This window comes from Ptychodera flava, chromosome 20 (genome assembly GCF_041260155.1).
Source record: "Ptychodera flava strain L36383 chromosome 20, AS_Pfla_20210202, whole genome shotgun sequence".
In the NCBI taxonomy this organism is placed as follows: Eukaryota; Metazoa; Hemichordata; class Enteropneusta; family Ptychoderidae; genus Ptychodera; species Ptychodera flava.
Genome location: NC_091947.1, coordinates 20,757,115 through 20,771,112, shown reverse-complemented (window position 1 = coordinate 20,771,112; position 13,998 = coordinate 20,757,115). Strand labels below are relative to the sequence as shown.

Here is a 13,998-nt window from a genome sequence, read left to right as displayed (position 1 = left end):
GGAAAATCGAAAATTTTATTTTTCTCCATAGAGTTAACACAGGGATGGCGGCCATTTTGAATTTGAAGTATCGGTCAATCTTAGAATATTTGTTCCTCTAGTACCAAAATTCGCAAGGTGACCACCGATTTTTATTCTTCACTTTGGAAGTGAATGGCTGACAGATTCCTGGAGGAAAATTTCACCGAAAGATGAAGTCTTTTACTTTGGAGGGGCATACTACCTTAAAATAAACATTTTATTGAAAAACAATCTTTAGTGTAGTTGTGATGTAAAAATAAAACGAAATTGTGAATAAGATGAAACATATGATAGAATAGGCTTGGCTTCAGGACACTGTGACTGCTTAATTTTTTCATCTGTTAGACTAATGATAACAAGAACCTGGAATATATCAAAGCAATCCTGAATGTCTTATAAATTTTCAAGATTCAGATTGGCTGATGCAGTGAATTCAAAAAGTTACTTTGATGAGTGGCGTGGCCACGTCAGTATCAGGCCATCTTGTCACGTCTCACAACAGAGAAAACTACGTTACACAGTTACATTTTTGAAAATACTGTGACCTCTCCAGTGCCTGTAAAAAGAGTACCCCACCCCTTCTTGGATTTACAAATTAAGGTGACCCCCGGATTTTGCCGCCCCCAGCCCTCAAAAATGAACGTTCCCTTATAGTCGCTGCAGTGGTTGTAGGTTGGCCGAAGCGAAAATGCTCATCCGTTCACATGCTGCCAACGAATTACACTGCATGTGTTCAAATCTAAACCTCTTCTGCAATAGCTGGTATATTAATGACAAAATTTTGTTGAACTGATAACCAAGGTCTAATATTTCCTCTCTCTCTCTCTCTCTCTCTCTCTCTCTCTCTCTCTCTCTCTCTCTCTCTCTCTCTCTCTCTCTCTCTCTCTCCCGCTTGACATGTGCTCGGCATCGTACCAGGGCCTGTCCCCGCCGACCGTCCGGAATATGGATCCACAGCGATCGTCACCAATCCATCATCAACACTCAGCTCCCATCAACAACTATCGTACTTTATTAAAATGTCATTTAAAATGGTTCGTGATTGCCAATCGGTTCATCCTTGAATATTGATTGTAATTACCTCGCGTGCGCATGCGCGCAGCGAGGTTATGTCGCAGCGATGTCTGTCTGTCTGTCCGTCTGTGTGTCTGTGTGTCTGTCTGTCTGTCTGTCTGTCTGTTGGTCCATTTTCTCAAAAACGGCTGAACGTATTTCAGTCAAATTTGGTAGACATCTTCAGAATTCAAATGGCTAGAACTGAAAAGGTTTTGGTGGGCGTGGCTTGGATATTAATGAAGTTATGAAAGTTTTAATTTTTCTGTTACGCCGCGTATGACAAGTGAAAACAATCGACTGTTTGAGGGCGCTGTGAAATGTGCTTGTCCAGGTTGGCTACAGCTGGATAGCTCTGGTTTCAACCACGGTCCCTCCGTGTTTCAACCTCGTATTGAACATTAAAAATATGATATTTTATTACTCATTCAACTCACTATTCAAGATAAAATATCGTTTAGCAATTAGCTTCATCCTTGGTAATTGATTATTTCCCTCGCTGCTCGATCGCCAGAAATGAGTACATACGTTCTTAGCCCTGCGTACGATGCTGTGTGTTCCGCTACAGCTATTAATAGCCCCGCTCACCACAGCCCTGCAAAGACCCGTACGTAGAGTTGGTGACTTCAAATCCATTTTTGGACTTGACGTAAAAAGCCAAATTACTGCCGAAATTCAGCGTTCTTGGGCCCAAGTCGTATCCTGCCTACCGCAGCTACTCGATTGCTTCCAAAAATGCCAGTCTTTTATTCTTTTTTCGTAAATAACCGTCGATGTCGGCAACTCTCTCGCTAGCCCTGCGTACGTACGCAGTGTACGCTGTGCATTCCCTGTGTGCGTTCCTAACACACAGCGTACACTGCGTACGTAATACGTTCTCTACCTAGCCTCATGGCATGGAAGTGCTGATGAATAATAACTTTGGGTCAAAGGTATTGAAGTGTCCAATCAGGTTCGTGCACAGAGTCCAAGGCCATGACCTACTTCATGTACTGCTGCACTAAAACATTTTACACAAAGTGATTTCTGAATTCAGTCACTCGGCCGCGCTGATCGCTAATCTTGAGTTTTGACTGTTGATGTCGTCGTGTCGACGTTTGACTTTAAGAATCGTGTGGGTTACTCTGGACATAGCGAACCAAAAGCTAGATTATCGAAGGTTAGCGTCATAATATTTGATCAATGCATTTTTCTCTGAGAATGAGATGTAGAGTGACACTTTTCAATCTTGTGTGTGTGTCAGCGAATTTATATTCCGGCATGGTTCCGCTGAGATCAGCATAATATTATGGCGACGTATTGACAGTCTGTGTCTTTTAAGTTGCTTTTCAAGATTGTATTAGCTACAGAACCAACAATGACAAATTTTTCATGAGATTTCCATGTTGGCATTGATGTTAAATCAGGAGCAGTAGGCTAGCTCCTGCCATGCTCCTGCGTACAATAGGTCTGCGTTTCCCGGCGGTACGGTGGTAGGCCGACGGCTTGTACCACACTGTCCACAGGACAGCACGTGGTAGAGGCCGTGTGCACAACCTGTACGCAGAGCTTCGAATACACTAGACAGAGTTCGTGTTTCCGTAAATTAGGCATTGAACTTGACAATATAGGCAATAACCAGAATCATCGACCATCGCCTGACAAGTGCACCATAGTCAGCTGTACATGAGTTGCGTGGCGTGGTGAGCAGGTTCCCATGGGTATTTATTTTTTGAAACGCGTACTTCAAAGGTCACGAACTCATTTTGCTGCTACACGGCGCGGCACAGATGATTGTATCGTTTTTGGGCGCATTGAGATACTGTGAAGTAGGTCAACTCGTTCTACATGGCAATTATATGTGAAATATGCAGAATTTATACGCAAACGCGACCTCTGCCAGTTAAGAGCCTGCTCAGCCATTTGCACTTGCATCGACAGATATTGTTGGATCATAATTTTTCAAATGGTTTCTTTTCTTTTTTTTCATTGCGTAATACAGTGGGGATAATGTCAAATTTAGATAGATTGGATTAATTTCGGGAATAAAAACAATGTAATGTCATAAAAGCCAATACCCCAAGAAGTACTTTACAAAATGTGCACGCGAGGCAATTCAGTTCATATCTGGTTTTACTGTCTATCTTTGGTCACTGTATTTATTTACGTTTGAATTCCAATTCTCTGCAACTTGAAAAAGTCAAATGACAATGTCACACCCTGAATTTTGAACTTGACATGACAAATGTAGTTGTCTTTTTCCTTTTGTGTCATGAGTTTGGCTGCAAAGAAGTTAACCCATTGTTGATGGTGAATGTTTTTTCTTCCGCGTTGCCAAACTACATCGACGCTACTGAGATGAATAAACTGAGAATAACAAAATCAAGAGAGTGCAGAAATGTCGCCTCTGAAAGAAAACTGAAATTATGCCCCGTGCACGCATCTGAACAAAAACTGAGGCAAGTCTATTCGATAATCGTGGGGTTTTGAAATGCCAAACCAAACAGAAGTGTCACGAAATGCCAAGCTTACAGGACCTGCGTGACCGCGATCGAGTTTACGGCGACACGAAAAGCCGCGGCCACATTTTAGGAGAGGGCGTCGTATCAGGCCCTAGATTAACCTCCATTCTATAAGGGTGATGACAGGTGCTCAAAAGACGCAGATTAAATGGCTTAGTGGGAAGAATTTCGAGGGCGTCGACGGTACGTAGGCGACGTATTCGTTCAAAACTGAGGTACAGTATGTGGTACCCCAACCTGGGTTTTTAGGCAGAGAAGGAGAAAAATGTTTCAGCTTGTCTGTGGTTTTTCGCAATCACGTGTCATTTGACTTTATCTGTTCCTTTATCGCCGTCTGCTTTTCTCCAAACTAGATTTATACTTGCATACACTTACATGTAAAAGCAATTAATGTCTGTCTGTCTGTCTGTCACTATGTATGTATGTATGTATGTATGTATGTATGTATGTATGTATGTATGTATGTATGTATGTATGTATGTATGTATGTGTGTGTGTGTGTATGTATGTATGTATGTATGTATGTGTGTGTGTGTGTTTATGTGTGTATTTTGGTAGGTGGGATAGGTAGGTAGGTAGGTATGAAGGTATGCATGTAGGGTAGTAGGTAGGTAGGTAGGTAAGAAGCTTGTGTGCTCTAGCTTAAGCGTGTATTTTCATGCGCGCATATTTGCATATTCATGCATGGTGTACGTGTGAAGGTATGTGAGCATGGGTGTGTATGTGTATATAAATGTTGGAAAACATGTTTGTAAGTATGCATACAAATGAGTGTGCGCCCGTGTATGTTTACGAAGTATTCACATGTATGTACAGGAAATTTTCGTATTACTGTAGCCGGGAGTTTAAAATAACACAATTCGAATAGGAAATCCACGTCACAGAAAAAAGTTTGAATTCTTTGTTATTGCCGTCAGTCTGAGCAGATACTTTTACAAAAAAATGCTCCTTATGCTCGCATATAAACTCACATAGACAACAATATGGAGGGGATACGAGGCACGTTTATACATGTTTACCAACTGCTTTTGGGTGTTTCCTCGCAGCTCAAGCATATCCGTCGCTATAGATCGAGTGAACAATCGAAGCAAGGGGTCACGGCGACTTTTATCAACTCGAGAGGCGGGTCGCACATTGAACACTCCTGCAAGGCTTGTGGAATACCAGCGCCCAGGCTACATCACCTGCGGACATCGTACTAAACCGGCTTAATTGGAGCGAAGCCGTACACGCTCAACGCCTGGCCTTGTTGCAAAGTTCATGCTTGGGGGAGGGAGATTAGCCGGGATTTTGTTGAAATTCCAAGCGTGTAGTGTACACATTGTGACGAGGGACCCGGGTCTTATGTTTTTCATTTTGTTGTGTCACCTTTCGACAGAGTTCACAATCCTAAAAAATAAGGAGGTGCAGTCACTTATAATTTTCGGTGTTACAGTTCATTTAACTGACCACATTCGTTCACGAGACTCCCCCGTCAGACAATAGGCGTCAACGGTAGAATTCCGCAACTTGCTATCGTCGTGAATTATATTATATGCGGCGACTCCGTCACCTCTTGAGTATAAATAACAATGAAATATAAAGCCCATCACAATGCATGACGGGTCGGAACGGCCTCATTGTTTTTTGAATTAATATATTTTGAAAGGTGAACGATTTGTGTAAGCTGTATAAAATGATGTGTAAAAGACCTTGATATACTAGATTTTTAACCAATTCTACGCAGTGAATACACGGTATAGCAACACCCTTTGGCACCACCTTTGGGAGATGCGGCAAGCATGGAACATGGTTTATCGATCCACGCGTCATGAGTGTCGCTTAATCAAGCAACTGCGCTATCTCGTCTGTGTTGTGATATAAATTTTGCACATTGTTCAAATGAACAGCATAAACGTTCACGGTCAGAAAAGTTACAAAGGGGGACTAGCGTTGTCCTCGTAGCAAAGGTTTCAAAACATACCGGTTCGACGAAGTGAAATATGTCTATTAAATCGATTCGCGTCTGAAGTGTGATGACTTCAGTGAGAAAATCAACAACCACCTCATTCATTTGAGAGTCCGTGAAACCCCCACATGACCCTTGTCACGTCACGACAAAAATACTGAGCACGGCAGACACCTGGCAAATACAACTTTCAGATAATATACGCAGAACTAGATACTGTCACGGCGGTTTAAAAAAAGATTACCTCAGTGATACTATTAAGCTCTTGTCTAGATAAAGTTTATACAGGGAGAGATAGATGCTGTTCTACCATGGTGGTTGCTCTTTTCCGTGGTTTTGAAAACCTTTCCCCGCCCATCGATAGAAAATAGGTCCTTTCTTGAACCAAGCACAGTGGACCTCCTGGATAGAAGGGTTTGCCCAAACCTCGGCAACGTGTCTGACACCATGCCTTGTTTCGTTGCGACAGCTTTTGTCGTTGATGCCTCGGGGCTCTTCGGGGAGGGCTGAGGGTTACCAAAATGTCACAGGCAGCTATTTGATGACTATCCAGGACCAGAGAGAGAAAAATGTAAACGCTCTGTTTTTTGCATCCGAACATGATGTACGGGGCAATAAAGTCACCATGTATGTAAATTCTTTTTTTGTTGTTTTGACTCAGACATGCAAGTTTTGACGTAATATTCATTAGAATATGGAAATATTTTTAGCAGTGCCATTACGATGACCCAGAGAAGTAATAACGATCAAGGAAATGCCCCTAAGGAGTGTTTAACTTGCTTGTTACTTTGATATTACACCTGAGTTGTTACATTGGCGACCTAGTGTTGACCGCTTTGCCAATGGACTGGGTTTTCTTCACAGGGTAGCGCCAGACGTGTGCTGTTAGCATCGCAAGGCGATTTTTATTATGAGTGGAGTCCCGCACGACATGAGCAAGAAGCAGGGATGGGTGTCATACCTGATGACTTGCCCCTCCCTTCACCCTTCCAACTGTGATCCCAAGTAGATCTGTGGAGATTATCTAGCCTGTATGTATGCGAATAATCTGTCAGAATGACTCCTCAATTTTAGAGTCTTGTTTTTATCTTTTGGCCTGCAAGATATCCGCAGACAAATAGCGGGGAGGGGAAGTCGCTTAATATGCCCTTCAGTTTGTTATCTCAAAATTTTCAAATTCCGCAGCTCTTGTTGCGTCCGTACCGCGAACTTGAGCGGCAGCACTTTGTAAGAAATATTCCAAGTGATTTATGTAGCTTTTAAAACACACAATTTGAACAATTTGCCATAATAGTAATCCCACGCGACAGAGGTTAATCGCTACACAGTACATCAAGTCAGCCGTCCGTGTGAAGTTCCGCGAGACCCGCCGCATTTTTTCACATGGGAATGAATAGGCACTTACGCGAGGTGCCTAGACCCGTACAAAGACCCCGTCAAACCGCTGAAAAATACTGAACGATATGTCGCTGCAAAGCCTGGGGCAGAAGATTACATCACCGCTGTCTGACGTCACCAACTAATCAGTGTTTGCTCCGTTGCACCCCGCTCTTTGGATTGGTTGTACCCAAATTTGTTTGGGTACTTTAGAGTTATTTTATCTTCGTATAATACCGTTACGGGGAGATGGCTGTACTTTTTTATCGAAAATTGTTGCCTACATATTATCGTCAGCACGACCGAACCTGGCGTTTATCGGGGGAACGAGGCAACTCATAGATCGAAGGTTCGGAGTACGGACCAATTATTGGTGTTCTCCCAAGCCCAAGGATAAGGAGCACACAGTTTGGTGTCAATAATTGCGTTACATCGCGCGGCCCTTTACACAGTTTCCCTAACACACTGATATCAAGATGAGCAACGTACTGGTGCAGGCAGACATGTTTTACAATTTTTTATTGCCTCCCGGGAGTGCACGAACATTTCTTTCCTCACTAACAAAAGCTTCCCACTTCCCCCCTGCGGGGAAAATGCTTCACAGTTTAATCGTCATTGTAGTCGGGGGAAAATTTCAGAGCACACTTGAGGCACATCAACATCCACCGATGATGAACGGGCAGGATACGATATACAACACTCAATTTGTTATGTTGCTGTCTTTGTTGTTTTACTAAGTCCCTGTGCTCGTGCCTGCCTATTGTTGAAGGAGAAAGCGGAAAATGATAACAGCATTTTTTTTCATGTTTATGGCTCTGCAGTAAATTACAATAATCCAGTGTGATGGCCTACCGTATAAAATTAAATGGAGGTATAGCCGGTCGCATGTCTGCGTGCCTTTCTTATGCTTTTATTTTGTTCTTACGGTAAATCCAGTGCCTGGGTCGCTGCAAACCTCACCTATCGCTCGGCTACAGCGACAGAAACAGTGCCATTTTCCCTCGTTGGCCCGTACCTGTGTCTTATCCTCAAACCGTGCACGCGAAAAGCAGTGGGTTTTTAACGAGCGAAAAAGGTCAACCAAGGGCGCCCCGTGCCTGGGGTAACCACGCACTGTATTAACCAATCACGGGGCGTTAAGTGACTCGATACTAGCACACGAGTCCTTAATACAGAGAATTATCTCAGTGAACTCTCTGACCTTGAACAGATTGTACAAATCAGAGAAGGTACAAGACTTGACAGTATCATGCAGCCGGCAAATGTGCGTTTCATTATCACGACGTAACTATCGCAGGAGTTTCTTTATCTGCTGCTAAAATTTGATTTTCGGGATATGGTGTCGTGATCGGTCAAAATTGCTTCGATCTGTGACCTAGTAAGTATATAATCCACCAAAACAATCGCTTTGATATTTGCTATTAAAAGAGACGCGGTACATGCACGTAGGCGTCCAGTTAAACGTTCATTTTGTTTCTTTTTTTTGTATTTTATTCTCCTTCCGTCGCGAGAGGTCGTCCCTGTCCTCGTCGCCTAGCAACGGACGACGCGACATCGCGGCAGCGAGGACATTCTTGCATCCGTGACTGTCTCGACGAGCTCACAATAGACGCTCGCTCGTGAAAACAGTGGAATTGATCGACGGGGGCGTGCGGAAAATTAGAATTGCATTCATCTCTTTTTGCGGAGTAGTCAGGGAACCAGGATCAAATAACAGCTGTGATGTGCTCTTCCCTTCTCATCATTTTCCCCCACCTGATCTTGAATTACAGCGACTGTACATGTCAATGAACATGTGTTCACGCAAAAGAAGTAACATGTATTTGAATAATATCATATTATTTTCTCTTTCTGAGCGGTATTCAAATTTGCTTTCATCGCCAAGGCGACATGGGTATCGAATTTCAACACTCTCGTTTCAGAAAACTCGTATCAAGTTCGCATTACATTTATAATGATGCGACCTCTCGAAGACGTTAATTTAAGTATCGTTACAGTCTTTAGCTTGATTCAAATTCGCCAGAGTGATGCAAATCGTCTATATCAGCGGTAAAAACAGGAGGTAAGTTGTTAGAAAATTTTCTGAATTTTTAGATTTCGTGTTCGCTTAATTAGTCTAGTAACTACTCTGTTTCTGTTTTGTCTAATTTAGTTTGCAAACACACACAAAGACACAATTAAATACACTACCCGTGAGCTCAATTAAGGAACTCTTCAACTGTTTGGTTTTGTTAGCTTCTACTTGGCTTTCGATCGGCGCTAAATTATGAATGAAAGAGAGGGGTTTTTTTTGAAAGGCATACTCACCCTGATGAAAACAAATTGCCCCCGTCGTGCAAATCTGCCTTGATCGTTCTTGGGTCTTCGAGAGCATCGTCGATCAGGAGGAATTCTCATGATTGCTCACATTCGGCAAACTAGGATCCGATCGATCGAGGCATCTCGTGCGAACAACTCCGGCAGCGGCGAGGGCGGGGGGAGTGGAACGGTTAACGCCCGAGGTTACGATACGAGATGAACGCCATCGCCCGAGTCTTCCCTTTTGCAACAGGTAACACGCATCTCCGCCGCTTTGAATAAAATAGCCTCTTTGGAAAAGGGCTATCTTTATATTAAGTGTCCCCTACAGGTAGAAATGGTCGCTTCCGAACAAAAGTGTCGTGCTATGGTGAATACCGGGAGCTAGGACACGTCACCATCTCGAGAATGATTGACAAGACGGTCCACTGTATCGGGAGAATGTCAACGAGGCTTATGTTATTTGATTTACCATATGAAATCGAGTCTGAATAACACTCCCTTTCTCTTGCCGTTGCACAAATTCAAGGTCATGTACTAGCCAAAACATGAATCAATCGCCCACTAATGTAATTAATGGACTTGAAATTTACCTGGGATTTAGTATGGGCGCTCAAGTCTGGCATTGTGCTTAGCCGCTATTTTAATACTCACTTAACAGTTCTGGTACAGGTGTGTGTTTTAGAAAGATCTACTCTACGGCCTGACACGATCGCAAGTGCAGGGTACAGCTGCGTGCAAGATCATCGTAATTGCTGCAATTAAATGTAAAATTAAAGTAACGCAAACACGAAACGATTTTATAAGGCAGGGACTTGCAAATCCCTGAATCTAGGCATCCGCTGGAATTTATTTGACGGTGTATGGAATTTATTTTTTCTACTCTGGCGAGAATTCTGAGAGTGGTGTATATAAGTGGGTAATAGCGACAGGGCCATAATTGAAAATTTGAAATCTGGATTTTGGTCACGTACAGAATGCCTTCGTCGTTCTATGTATTTGCCAGTTTTCCGAGAATGAATGGCTGAGCAACCGAAACGGGTTCAGGCCTGACTGATAACGATTCTTTTGAAACCAGGCACGAAAGCCTGAGTCAGGTGTTTCCATGGCAACAAGAACGACGCGTTAGAATGTCACTGACACTGCTTGTAAACATATTCAAAGACGATCCATGCAATTTTTACAGGAACTGCGCTGCAACATGTATATTTATTCTAGTATAAATTATTCTGTGCACGTTTCTTTGAATTAATATCGCTGACAGAATTCTGAAAATTAATGTTTGTAAATCATATCAGCGGGGAGCCTTTGACTTTAGAGATAATGTGGTTTGGAGGCGAGTTTAAATTACGGTGAATAGATGTGCATGGATATTTCTGGCTTTGGATATGTCATACGAAAATGAAACAACATCAGCAAATTGTTGAAACGATGAACACAGGCGAGCAGGCATCATATTTATTAATTATGATAGCGCCAAAACAGTTTAGGAAAGACAAACAGCGCTTTTGAACAGCAAATCCCCCGAAGTGGAAACTTTTGCCGATAAAATTGTTACCGGAGCAGACACCAATTATACTGAGAATATCCAAACGGACGAAAATCATTTGGGGAGAACGCTGTGAAGAGCTTGTTTCGAAGAGCCATGCTTTTAAAAATGCCAAGCTGTTATTCAACCCGACATCTTTCTCAAATTAGCCCGGGCCTTTTATCGATTGGTACGCGTTCCTTTGATTTTCGTTTTACCATGAAGCGAGTGGACCCCTTTTCTCTTGCCTTGATCGATCGCCCCAAGGCAAGAAACTCACAGCTCCCTCGGTACGACGTCCCATTCGAAGCCAAGGAGCCAACAGCGTCGACTTCGTGGTTTTTAGGGGTTTAAAGCGTCTTAGAGATCGGCAAGAGAACAGCAAACTTCAAAATCAGCTCCAACCGCCGTTTTGTCGAGTCAGCTTTTCAGGGCGACAGCTCTGTGTCAGGTAAGAGGCTTGCCTTGTTTGTCAATTGAATGGACCCTACCCCCGGACACCTGCCTCAGTAATTCTATTCAGTTCGACCGGAGTGTCCGACAATCACCCCAGAAGAAAACAACAGACGGTGCCGGTCTGTTGTTTGGGGTGTGATCTGTCCAATACCCGGTGTTTGAATCGCTGGCTCGCCACTTGTTCCATTTAAATTGTGATTGGAATTTCCGCCAGGGGAGTGCTTTGGTATTGTTCAAAATGGGAAGCCATCAACGGACAGATTCTATAGGGCCTACGTTTAATTGGTTCGATTCACTGCTACAAGTTAGACACCCGCTGTGTGGGGCTCGGTACCTGTCCGAACTTGCGTGCATTTCCGCGATCTTTCCTCGATATTGTTCAATTTCAAACGGGTTGATCGACACGGTAATTAAATAATTTGACCGGTCGCGCTTTCAGAAGCGCATTTGTGTCCAACGAGCGACGTTGCCTTTCACTGTTCAAACTTGAATTGTCTGAAGTGCACCGTGAGTGTTCAACACCACACACAACTTTTCTGGTATGTGTGACGAACTCACAATCTGTCTCTATGGAATTTTGTCCCAGACTACTCGTGGGCTAAAATGTCCATTTCAGGTTGATCCATACCCGGAAACTATGTGAATTTTCCATGGAATCTGTCGTCATGTCTTCACTAATCCGCGATATTCGTTAAAACTTAATCATTTCGTTCTAATAATGTCGCCTTGAAATATCAATTGAAGCACCGGACAGAACGGACCCCCAGAACGATCACTGTGTCCTTGTAACCCCCACATAGAATTCAAACATCGAAATGTTCAACTTGCGCAGAGGTCTTAATGAGCAACAGTTTCTATGCCCTAAATACAAAAGTTAAAGTTCAAAGCGTACAAATAAACATAATACACTTCGGTCTTACCCCATACCGAGTACTTCCCCCACAAGAAGACAATAGTTTACAAATAACACAAGTTTCACATTTACTAATGGCTGTATATTTGCATATAAATAAATGCCAAGTAAAAATAGGAACCTCTCTCTCTCTCTCTCTCTCTCTCTCTCTCTCTCTCTCTCTCTCTCTCTCGCTGATATTTGCCAACACTGTCACTGGACAAAAAACATAGGCTAGGTTGACAAGTCCTAAATAAGGAATTAAAAAAATTAGGATTATAATTAAGATGCCGAAGAAAACAAAAGTATTTAAAAAGTATAGACAAATTTACAGCTAAGTGAGTTTAAATAACGTTTAATTTAGTAAAACAATCGAATTCGTTCTTTTACGTACAATTTTGTCAAAATGCCCATCGGGACGTTTTATATCCAAACAAGTTGCAACTTGAATAGGCATTCAAATTTGAGGAGAAATTTGAACTTTTCACGTTAGATTTCATTGTTCACTACATGATAATGCGAAGTTTAATTTCCTTCCCTCAAAAAGTAGTGTGCACGTCAAATAAGCAATATCTTGAACAAATCTCCCGAGAGTCATCATCCCGAGCCTGTTGCATGACGGAACATATTTGATTCCTATTGAAATCGGCATGTTTACCGGTCGATAGTGTTGTAGCGCGGGAAACGATGATTTGCTAATGGTTCCTCTCATGACCTTGGGGGAACACTGAATTAATATCTGAAATTAAGAGCATACTTTTAAAATACGGTGCTTATGGGACAGCTTTCATTATTAAAACTGCTTAAATGGCAAATGCTCAAAAAAAATACGAACACACGCAGAGCCATATAAAACCTGATTGACGGTAACTAAGCAACGTAATATGTACATACATGTATATATATATATATATATATATATATATATATATATATATATATATATATATATATATATATATATATATGACATAGAAATACAGAGAGAGATACGAATTGTAAAGTACGACATACCTAATTCAACTTAATGTACTAAAATATAATTCTTAGAATGTACGTATATATATATATATATATATATATATATATATATATATATATATATATATATATATATATATATATTATATATATATATATATATATATATATATATATATATATATATATATATATATATATATATATATTCTTACGATGATCACTTTAAGCAAGCGCAATACTGACAGCTTCGATCAACCGTGGTTTCTGCTTGAAGTCACTTTGTTTCATACGGCTCCGCACCTTTGTATCGAGCGCCTTGATATTGAGTTGAAAGCCGGTCAACCCAAAGGAAACGAAGGAAAGGAACTGAAGACGTCATTATTGAAAAGAAAAAAAACACCTGAAAGATAGATCCTTGGTACACATTGCATTGCACAGTCGACGCCTGGTGGGGGTTTGTTACAATTCTCTGTGTCTGTATTGAGCGAGGTGTGCCAACGACTGAATGATTGGATATTTCCTCCGTCGCTGAGTGAAAGGTATCTGTGCTATCATTCAAACGTTCATGTATGCGTCTGCGTGTGTCTACATTACACAGACAGACAGACAGACAGACAGACAGACAGACAGACAGAGAAAATGTGTATGTGTTTATCAGTCCTGTTTTCGCCTGTGGAATTTCCAATTTGTTTATATATGTTCATTTACAACATCGTCGATGTGGTCACTCCGCCGCCGATGTCTTGCCTCACAACAACAACGGCTATGGGGATCTCGTCTACCCTTCAAACACGATCAGATATCGGTAATCCAGACATATCCTTTTGCCTTCAAAAACACTAAAACAAACATATCAGGTAAACAACGCGTTGGTTCAAGCCATAGACCCTCGAGGTCTATGTTCAAACCTTTTGGGAATTATTTCTTGAGGGTTTGTCAC

General features: G+C 41.9%; 2 protein-coding genes across 6 annotated transcripts in view; one reads left to right on the top strand and one right to left on the bottom strand.

Annotated features, from left to right (window-relative positions):
• Nucleotides 1-9,444, bottom strand: part of LOC139120289 (uncharacterized) — a 40,615-nt gene extending 31,171 nt beyond the window's left edge. The window contains exon 1 of one of the 2 annotated variants that reach the window (XM_070684588.1): nt 9,208-9,444. In XM_070684588.1, the coding sequence (XP_070540689.1) occupies nt 9,208-9,274 (67 nt within the window). In that variant the 5' untranslated portion in view covers nt 9,275-9,444. The remainder of the gene's footprint in view (nt 1-9,207) is intronic. The other variant, XM_070684584.1, reaches the window with a different exon arrangement.
• Nucleotides 1-13,998, top strand: part of LOC139120291 (uncharacterized) — a 68,208-nt gene that overhangs the window by 7,213 nt on the left and 46,997 nt on the right. For 2 of the 4 annotated variants that reach the window (XM_070684600.1, XM_070684595.1), the window contains exon 1: nt 10,963-11,177. The exons of 1 other annotated variant lie outside the window; for it this stretch is intronic. The gene's annotated coding sequence lies outside the window, so the exon portion shown is untranslated. Of the gene's footprint in view, nt 1-8,837; nt 8,963-10,962; nt 11,178-13,998 lie in introns of those variants that run through there. One more of the 4 variants, XM_070684597.1, reaches the window with a different exon arrangement.